General features: G+C 37.2%; 1 protein-coding gene across 1 annotated transcript in view; it reads right to left on the minus strand.

The window, feature by feature from the left end:
• LOC106550835 (uncharacterized) overlaps positions 1–9057 on the minus strand; it is a 44507-nt gene extending 35450 nt beyond the window's left edge. The window contains 1 exon segment of the mRNA XM_087710439.1: positions 8603–9057. Within this exon segment, the coding sequence (XP_087566565.1) occupies positions 8603–8938 (336 nt within the window). The 5' untranslated portion in view covers positions 8939–9057.
• Between the last annotated feature and the right edge of the window lie 1911 nt (positions 9058–10968).

Here is a 10968-nt window from a genome sequence, read left to right on the forward strand (position 1 = left end):
CTGAGTCCTCCCGGAGAAGGGCGGCATACAAATAATAAAATACCATACCATACCATACCAACTTACTTGTAGAAAATGGTGTCTTTATATCTACATCACTTGTCTCAAATATATAACTCAATAAATAAGTAGCTTTCTGGTATGGTATTTTTTGGGATGAAGAGAATCAAAATGGGATTAACAGACATGGGCTGAAGAAGCTTCTGGATGAGAAGCAAAACGTCTTCAAAGAAAAACCCCAAAGTCCCATTGCCTCTTGAAAAAAAAATCAACTATGGGATAACTATGACCCTTATGTTCTCCATTATTTTCAGTCTCAGGATCATAAAAATATGATCCATCACTTTTCTTCCTGATTTTCATGAAGCTGGACTCAGACTATGAATTCTAAAAGTGAAGGACAGATCCTTTCACAAAGCTTTTCCTAACCAAAATGTCATTCACAATTGTTGAATTCAGTTTCATGAACCTTTGACTAGGACACAGTCATAGTAATTGAGGTTCCAACCATGTTAACTGGAGGGTTACAGGAGATGAACTATCTGGAGGGCACTAAGTTGGGGTAATATTCATTACATATTCTCCCATTTGTCTATTAATGATTGATTTGAGCATCTTTCTCAATAACTGCAGATGTAACTCCCATGATGGAAGCTGTGCCAACTCTCCAAATGCAATGGTTTCAATAGATGTGAGTAGCATCTTAGTAAAGAGAGTAATACTGAAAGTTGATTTTTGCACTAATGACCTCAGTGAATGAGGGGATATTTTGATTTCCATCCTTGTGGGAGACATTGGCTCAAAAGCCTATATAGAAGTCTCAAATATCATTCTCTTGGTGAGGAGCTTCACCATACCCCTTGAAACATCTCTGCCAGAATCCCAAAGGTGCTTTTTTAAGAGGCAACTGGACTTTGTTTTTTCTTCAAAGACATTTCACTTCTCATCCAAGAAGCTTCTTCTTCAACTCTGACTGGATGGTGGGAAATTGAAGGATTTATACTCCTTGTAGACAACTGGATATTTGCATTCTTTTAGTGAGTAAGGCCATCTGAAACATCTTCAAGGAAAAAACAGAAAGTCCAGTTGCCTCTTGAAAAATCACCTTTGGGACAACTTTGACCTGAATGACTGAGAATCTCCACAGAAATATTTGTCAGAAGTTTTTGACAGCTTTCAGACTTGAAATATACATGTGGAAATATCATGCAGTAGGAAAGTGGGAGATATCAGAAATATGATAAAGAATCAATCTCTTGTCACTTTAAATGTTTTTCTTTGTTTTTCTTAACTATTCCTACTTAGAAAATTATAACTAGAAAAAATTCGGGAAACCAGAAATAGATACTAAAGCTAAAAATATTTACTAGTAAAAGCCAGTCATTTGTGGCAACAAGCCATACATTGATACGAGCATTGTTGCATCCTTTTATCAGAAGCACCTGATAATTGTGATCATAAGTAAACTATACCTCACATTCCAATGCAGCTGGATGTTATAGCTGAATAAGGGTAAAATGTTATCTTTGTTTAGCTACCACAATTGGGACTGGCAACTCAGTCATTAAGTGAAGTGATCCCTAGGTTAAACTGCAACTGTACTTATGATTTTACTTTGAGTTTCCTTTATTTTACAGGTTTGTAAAGAAATATGATATTTGATCACAAAGTTAGTATTTGATAATCATACTTGTGAATAGTTGCTAAATGATGACTATCTGTACTGAGTTTGTAAGTAGCTAATACACCACAATCTGCTGCCTTGATCCACATGATGTCAAGAAGCAAACTGCTTTTCAGTCCAGAGTGTAGGTAAAAGGAAGAAAAAAAACTTTCATTTCATGAATCTCAACTTTTTAGAGAAGAGAATGGATTGCAAATAAATATTTCTTACTAATGAGCTACAGGATCATAGCTAATAGACTCCAAAACATAAATTGTATAATTATTGAACAAAGGAAAAAGGTATAAGTCAATATATATTTCTTCACATGATAGAGGACAGTCATCTACAATGAACTTTGCATAATAGCACAGCCCAACTGATTCTCACAGATATTCTTTGCTCACAGATGACATTATATTTCGTTACCCATGGATTCCTGCTGTTATTCTTTCATTTTATCACAGATAATCTCTAAGGAAGAAAAGCTAAAATAGCTGCTCAGTGTCTTTTGAGTTTTCCATTTAAACCATCCTACACCTTACTTACTTGGGTTTTGTGCCAAAGTTTGGATTAGGTTTTTGTGTTTGCTTTTTTAAGAAAAGACTCTCTCCTACAAATGTCACAATAGAGATATGAAGATTGTAGTCGCATGCCCCAAATACAAATAAATAACAAGAATTACTCTCACAGTCGATTATGTTGTCAAAGATTTCATGAAAAGGCAGAAAGACTTGTCTCCTTCCAAGCTTTTCACAACTGCTGGAGGGTTTGGGAGAGGTAGAATTTTCTCTGACTCACACTTGTTTGATAAAATGAAGAAACATCTAGAGGGACCAGTTGGTGGTGGTTGTTTTTTGTGTGTGTGTGTGATTTCCAACCTCTGTGCAAATTAAAGAAACCCTAGCTCTCACAGAAGTCACTTACACATATGTGACCATGAGGGGATAGTGCAGAGGAATGGATAACCAGAGCAAACAGAAATATAGAAAGCCAGTGTTATATTTGTAGACCTCTTTTGAAGAGATCTTCTGCCATTATCATGCTGTAGCCTATTTTTGTTAAAACTTCATAAACTTTCATTACTGTAGATTCAGATTAAGTAGAATCTTTGAGTAAAGAATCATGGAACTAGAGAATGAATGAGTTGGAAGGGTTTATAACTCTCTACTCTACTTCCCTGTACAGTGCAGAAGTCTATTAGTAACAGTAACAGAGTTGGAAGGGACCTTGGAGGTCATCTAGTCCAACCCCCTCACGCAGGAGACCTATACTAGGGATTTGAACCGCCGAACTGCCAACCTTTCAGCTGATCCCTGATTGATGGCCATCAAGCACTTGTCTCATACCCTCCAGAAAGGAGAGCATACTGCTGTTCCAAGCAGACTGTTCCTCTGTTAACTGCACCTACTCATACGGAATGCCTCTTAATCTCTAGCATAAACTTTCTTTTAATTTCAGCTCATTGGTCATTGTCCTACTCTTTCAACAGAAAACAGGTCTGTCCCTTTAACAGCTGTTATTGATAGATGCTCATAGTGTCTGCTCTTTCTCCTTTGCACACCAAACACAGCCAACTCTTTTAACTATACTTCACAGGGCTTCATTTCCAGACCTGCTATCATCTATGTAACTTTTCTCTGAACCTGTTCTAAATGCTGTTGGTTTTGTCCCTTTATAAAAGTGATGCCTTTGGCTGGACCAGATATTCCAGATGCAGTTCAGCCAAAGCCGAATACAATGGAAATATTACGACTCCATTTTTACAGAGTTGAGCTATCAGTTTGTATTCATTCCTCTTTAATTAATTTTCAATGTGTTTCCATTTCTTAAGTATCTTCTTTTCTCTTCCCAGTTTGTCACCATTATTGGTATTCATCTCTATAATCCTGTTAAAGCTCCCCCCCCCATTTCTCTCTCTCACAAAGATGATTTGTGACAATACATTCACTATTTTTTTCCCCAAGTCTTCCATCTTCTTCTCTATTATTTAGGATTTCAAATTGTGGTATAAATAATCCTCATAATTTGTAGTTCAAGCAAGACATCTTTCAACTTCCCCTTGTCTAGTTATCTTCAACGTGGTCACTTTTCCTGAAGGTGCCTGACATTTTCTTTTATTAGCCAGTTCCTGTCTGTGGATTAAGATTAGATCCAAGATAACTGATCTCTTTGTTTTACTATCTGAAAATTACAGCTGTCAGATAGAAATTAGAAGTCTGAGGGACCCCATTCTTTGTTAGTTTCCCAGAAGATATTTGGGTCATTGAAGTCTCCCACTATCACTCCATTCTTCTAAACACATTTATTCCCATCTTTATGAGATACAGTCCCTTCCTAAGCATCTCTTACACTGGTGTTTGTAGCAGGACATCCATGTTTACTCTATGGTGGCAAAAAAACAGAAAGAGTCTATATTTTTCCAGTGGAAAGTTTTGATTTAGTTGATCTTTGTGAAAGATCTGGAAATAATGTTGTATGGTGTCTTCTGTAAATTTTAGTGCAAACCCCTTCATAGATTAATGGCTTTAGTTCAAAGTGCCATGATAATGTGCTTGCTAACCCATGTTTAGGGTATTATCTCTTTAAAGGGCATCTGTTTCCCTTTATCTGTGACAAAGGAGTCAGCCCCCTCCTTTGGTCTCCTCTTCCTAAGCATAATTATCACTATTAGTTCAAACTTTATGTTTGTTTGAACCTATGGGGATATTTTTGAGAAATTCCTTCCTGTATCCTTTATTATATACAATCTGGAGACTTTGAATAAGAATAATTACCCTGCTGGGCAATTACCTTTGTAGAACCATAGGAAAAATATCTTTTCCCAAACAAGAGGCTTCCAGATGAGGCATCTATTGTAAAACTCCACTGGCTCACTGACAAAATTTATAGATGCTTAAGAGGCCATCATTTTCTTTTAGGAATAAAATCTGCAAAGCCCCCCCCCCCCCCCAAAAAAAAGAAGTATGCTTATGCATATTTTTGATTTTGATTGGCAATGCCATAAGCCATGCACTTGAAAGACCATAATTTGGAAAAAATTGAGATACCTCCAAGAGCTACAGGTATATGGGTAAATAAAAAGAGAAGCAGACATCTTAAAAGCCTATAGCTCCAACTGAATTGAATTGTCTGAGCAGAAAGACACGCTCACCGAACCGGTTGTTAAACTAGCAGGATCCCACCACTGCTTCCATTCAATACTTATTGCACAAAAAATATATATGAATTGACTTCTAGAGAGAAAGATAGAATGATTAGAAAAATGATAAGCACAATTACATCATATCACCTAGTCCTATGGCTGCTGGAAAGATACTGGATTTAAATAATTAACTGTTATTTGGTTCTAGGTTTAAGCCCAGTCCTCTATTTCCTATTAGATCATTTTTTTAAAGAACTTTTTTTGCTACTCCTAGTGACTACTTTCCATGCAGACATTTCTGTTGAGGAATATTGGTATATCTGTTAAGCAAACACATATGTTTCAGGGGATTTGGGGGAAGGTTGTAGAAATTGATGGCCAGGCCTGCTGTCCCTTCTGTCCTTCATAAATGGGGGAAATAATCTACACATTCCCTTGTGACTTTAAATCCAAGGCAATATTTGTAGTAGTTGTTAAATGGTTCTTTTAAAGGAAATAATTCATTATTATGTGTCACCATTGAGAAAACATTAATTTTCCATAGAAACTATTAAAAAAAATTCCACATTGTGCTGCCATAACAAATTGGCTCCTAATGTGTTTTTCATTCAGGCAGAGAATGCACCGCACTTAAAATATGTACAGGTAGGTTTCTTAAATGCTTCTTAGCATTTCCAAAGCTCAACATCAGGCCTCATTCCAAAGCACTGGAAATCATGCCTGCTTATTTATCTATGCTCTAAACACAAAAATAGTATTCATGTACCTGAGAAACAAATGGAGCTTCTTAGCATTAAACTACAGAGATATCGTTCTGAGCTGTGTGTGAATGTACATATTTTGTATGTGTGAGTTTTGAAGACTGGCATTTCCAGCCTATGTTAGTGAAGCAATACTTTAGATTAACATCTGTTTGTAGAGCATGAGGGCTTTGCAGTAACCTGCCTTGAAGAGCCAAAACTATTTTTCTTTGAAAACAATCTTCTACGTTCATTGTTCACTACATAAACAACTTTCCAGTAAGAGAGAGAAGAGAGCGAAAGAAATAAAGAAAAACCCTAAGCTCATTGCAGCTTTATTCCTCCCACCCCACCCCACAATTTCTAAAGGCTAATAATTCTGTAAAACTTTAATGCCGTTTTGGATGATAGGCTCACTTAAACTGATGAACAAAATAGGTTCTTCAATTATGTCTTTGCAAGCCAGATGAGGCCCTGTTATAATCTTACTGATATACTTCTGTTTCATCAGTTTTATTTTAGACATTGGAATCGGTAAGGAACAAGGTAAAATCTGGCATGAATCCTCTGAGCTCATAACATTCCATCTCTGCCCTCATAAATTACCAATAAATCATTATTGTTTTTCTTTTTAAATGTAGCAGAGATATAACCTTGCTGCTTCGTGAAGACATGGTTGCTTCCCGAGAAGTAGCATCACTCCCACCAATGACCAAGCTTTATAGCCATTGCACTTATTACATCTCAAGAGGTACCCTACAGTGGGCGGGGACAAGATCTCGGACAAGGTAGACAGTTTGGGAGATTTTAAAATAGGTCCTTAATCTTGCAGAAGGCAAATATTTTGACCCTTAATATCCCAATATCCAAAAATAAAAACATGCACATATGACCATTCAAAAACTTGAAAATTTTAGCCTTGCCTATTTTAGAGGGTCTTGGAAAAGTTGTTGGCAAACTACATTTTGTATGCCAGTACTGTAGGAAATGATATGAAAGACTAAGACAATAGTATTTTGAAAAGCTCAACTCCTGCCAATTTTGTTTGTTGTTGTTAGTTGCAAAGTCATGTCCGACCCATCATGACCCCATGGACAATGTTCCTCCAGACCTTCCTGTCCTCTACCATCCTCTGGAGTCAATTTAAACTCACACCGACTGCTTTGGTGACTCCATCCAGCCACCCCATTCTCTGTCATCCCCTTCTTCTTTTGCCCTCAATCGTTCCCAGCATTAGGCTCTCCTCCAGTGAGTATTTTTGTTTAAAGGCCTCTAAAGCCTTACTCAGCCCACACTTTTAACATTTGAAAGGCCTGTTTCTACTACCTAAACTTGCCCATTAAGAATGATTAAGGGGGATTTCTCCACTTCTTGCCACCTTTTGACATGGACAATAGGGCTTTACTTGAGGTGGCTGTTACATCATAGAACTGTTTGTAGGGGCTTCCACTACTTCCTTTTGTCACCACATTAAAGCATTTGGTTCTCCTTGCCTTAAACACCATCAGTTTGCTTTTATGAGTAGGAATTCTCCTTTTAACAGGATTATTTTACTATTGCCTTTATTTAATCTGAAATCCATTGTTTGTTTTTATGATTGTATTTTTCATTTCCGTTTGATTTTGCAAAATTGCAGAATACACACATCAGAAAAATAACAATAGAGAATTTTGGACTGTAGCCATCAGTGGGCAGGTAGGCATTTTTTTTAATGGTCTGCCCTGCTTCTACCTCAAAAATAATTCCCTTCTTGTAGAAAACTAGAGCATCTAGGAATGAACTTTCCTAAAATGATGTGATGTATTAGGTATGAGAACTTTTGAATTAAGGATGGGTTTAGGAACAGGACAGCTCTCCCCAGTCTGGTACGGCATGTTCTAGAATGCTATTATTATTGTAAATCATCTTATTTATTTGGAGTCTTTCCACAATCAAGTGTAATGTTATTCTGTATGTCATGCATCTTCCTCATCAGCAGTTTATAATAAGGAAACCCATTTAACTTTCATACAGCGCTGTTCAATGGAATGATGCTACACCAGGATTTAAATATAAGTTGCACCCCTGCTATTTTCAAATAGTATAAAGTTAGATCCAGCAATGTTTTCATAAGCCCTAGGCCAAAACAAGGCCAGCTGTGGTGCAAATAATTAGAAATATGAAAGGAAACCAGTTGATTCCCAGTAACATGGCAGCTATCTGCCTTAACCCTTTCAAATTAGGATTTATCTAAATGCATAAAAGTTGCATCCTTACGGGCTAGTATCAGAACTGTGATGCTGTAGTACTGTGTTAGCATTTTCAACAAGCTAAATTTATCAGAATTCATTGGAGAAGTCATGACAGCTTATTTGGTAAAATAAAACATCTTAAATTGATATTGTGCTCAGACAGTAGCTACTCAGAGACCGGATAGTCTCAGTGTCAGTAGTGAAAATAAAAACCAAGGAAAATAATTTTTCTTCTTGTCTCCATTTTGAATATATCAGTTCAAATTTGATTGTAAGCATGAAGTTTCATTATACCTCTCTTCTATACAGTTCAGGTAGAGGAACATATGTTCAATCTTTAAAAATATCAGACACTTGCAAGATTATGCTTATTTTCATAAACCTCGGTTAATATTTTCAGAGTACTGTTTTCAGTTCTTTGAGCTGCCAACCACATTTTTAAAAAAAATTCAATGAATGAAAGGCTAATCTCTCCATCTCTTCATTCACATGCTTACAGGAGGTTTCCCATCAAAACCCAGACAATTACCTATCGGACGAAATATGACTCTGTTGCTAAGAAGCAGCCCATGTTCTTCTATTATATACTTTTTGGGCTTAATTAAATCTGGCCACTGACAATTTAGCTCCTCAAGTAGGAAATTAATCAGCAACATATTTATAGAAATACAATTCTGAATATCATCACCATCATTCTCAGCATCATCCCTACCATCATCCTCTTATGATGCTCTAGATGTCAGTTGAGTTAGCCTCCCATTTCTTCATGGCACATCATTTCAAGGCTACCCTCTGCTCAAGATAAGGAGCAACTTCATCTTACCTTCCCAATTAAGGCAGCAAATTGGTTATTGAGCATCTTGATATCTTCTTTCTCCTTGGTCTTTATCTCCTGGAGAGCTGGGTCAACATCCAGGTGGATTGGCTCCAAGAGATCTTGGTTGAAAGACACTCTTGGATATGTATAATAGTAGCCATGTCCTGTGAGGCTGGAGGAACTGAAGCTTTTCTTGCTGGCTTCTCCCATGGTAGGACTGCTGCAGGCCCCATCCCTTAAAGAATGAGGAGAATGCGAAGGAGAGCACTCTCTTTCCCAGCTATAAGAGGCTTTGGGAGAAGTAAGGGAGCTGGTACTGAAGTTCCCAGAATGACTTGTCATCCTTATGATGAGGGAAAGCAAAGAAGCACTAGGTCAGCTACGAGGGAGAGAAGTAGCAGGTTGGGGAACAGCAGCGTAGATTAATTCCTGTCTCTGCTGAGCTCAGTTTAGCTAATGAATTACAAACACCTGTTCTCCTAATGTTCATAAAGTCAGGAGGGTGTGACTGTTGATGTAATCCAGATCAACCTGTTGGCTTTGTCTCTCCCTCTTTCTCTTCCTCCTTTCCCTCCCGCCTTTTGTAGTTTTGTTTGTGAGGTGAGCACATATGCCCAGACATTTGTAGGAAAAGAGGGAGGAAAAAAACAACCCCCAATCAAAATTACCCCCTAGCTTCCCTCGACTTGCTTCCCGAGGAGAGGAGGTTAAGAGGTTTCCTCAGCTTTTAATGGCAAACAAGAGACTTGAACAGAGAGACACTATCTTGGCTGAACCTCAAGATCAGTCAAGAGCAGGAAGCCTTAGAGAGTTTAACATGTCAAAACATTCAGGCCCTGCTTTTTCTCCAATGACTGTACTGCTCATTTCTATTGTAAAATGCTAATTAAATATTTTGCATGCTCAGGTAGTTCAGTTTCCAGGCAGTTTGAATACTGAGACAGATTCCAGGCACTTTTCTGTCTGACTTGTCTAATCAAAGCCTCTTGATTAAGCTCCAAAATACACAAAATTATTTCTATCTATGCTTATAGGAAATGTGGGGATACTAATGTATTTAATCACATGGATTAAATTAGGCTGCAGTGAAAAGACGCTTGAATAATTCAGTGTTCACAATTCCTAAGAACTGAAAAAAATCATATTTGCCAAAGAGTTGTTTACCTTAAGCTATCCCTCAGATTTACAAATGGAGTATATTTTTAAGGCAGTCTGACTTCATTAGAAAGATTACATATTTGTGGGTGGAGAAGGCTTAAAAAGTAAACAAAAGAGGAAGCATGATAGAACAAGTAAGCATATTATTAAGAAAACATAGATCAAAAATAGAATTCATTCCCAAATTTGTCATACAAAGAAGAGTTTTGTGTCACTCTTAGACAATGGTATTTGTACTCTTTGTTTTTCATTGGGTGTTGCATATTGCTAGTTAAATAAACTACAGACATTTCAGATGAAGTGCAAGTATTGTGATATACTCCCCAGAGATGTATTTTTTTTTAGTCTTTTATTTTAGACTTGGTCTCAGCTGCTCAAAAAAAGTGGTACCTCAAAAGAATGTTAGGGACTACACAATGCTATACAACTTTTTCAAAGGGAAAATGAAATCATTTCCATCTTGCGCTTGTGTGGCCAATGACATCATTGTGCCGCCTAGAGCACCCATGATTCCTAGAAAGATGTTTAAATCCAAATATGAACCTGATGCACCTTTATGCATGCAAAACAAGCCACTGAAAGTAATCTGATTTAAATGTTTTAATTTTAACTGAATTTTGACCCTATTTAAAGATTAGACTTTTAATATACAAAGCCTCTGCTTTCTACATTGTACCAGAGGTGGGTTCCTACCAGTTCGCACCTATTCGGTAGAACCGGTTCGTCAAATCTACCAAACCGGTTAGAAGAGGTTCCACCAGTGGACCCGGAAAGCAGGCCACACCTACAGAAGAGGTTCCAAATTTTTTTGAAACCCACCACTGCATTGTACATTGTACATAGTGCATTGCCTTACATTTGTAATCATCATACAGTTCTCTGCCATTATTCCATCTTTTTTTTCTACCAGCATAGGATTGGTATTATATAGAAGTGTTTATCTGGAAGCATCTAAAGTGACCAATCTTAAATTCAAATTAAGGTGTTCCAAAGTCAGCATTCCAATAAATCCTAAAGCCTGACTAGAAGTGGCTCAGAAGAGCAGGAAGAATAAATGTAAGGGTGTTCTTCCTGTGTTTTTCATTTAAATTGTCTCTCTATTGCACTTAATGGGAGTAAATTTAGACCAATTTCTGAGCTAATCTATTCTAGACTGATATGACTGCTTCTGGAATCTCGAAAGTAATCTAGCCGGTTCCTGCCATTCCTTTTGG

Source organism: Thamnophis sirtalis, unplaced genomic scaffold (genome assembly GCF_051295495.1).
Source record: "Thamnophis sirtalis isolate CommonGarterSnake01/CBP01778 unplaced genomic scaffold, rThaSir2_p1.2 scaffold_3, whole genome shotgun sequence".
NCBI classification, from domain to species: Eukaryota; Metazoa; Chordata; class Lepidosauria; order Squamata; family Natricidae; genus Thamnophis; species Thamnophis sirtalis.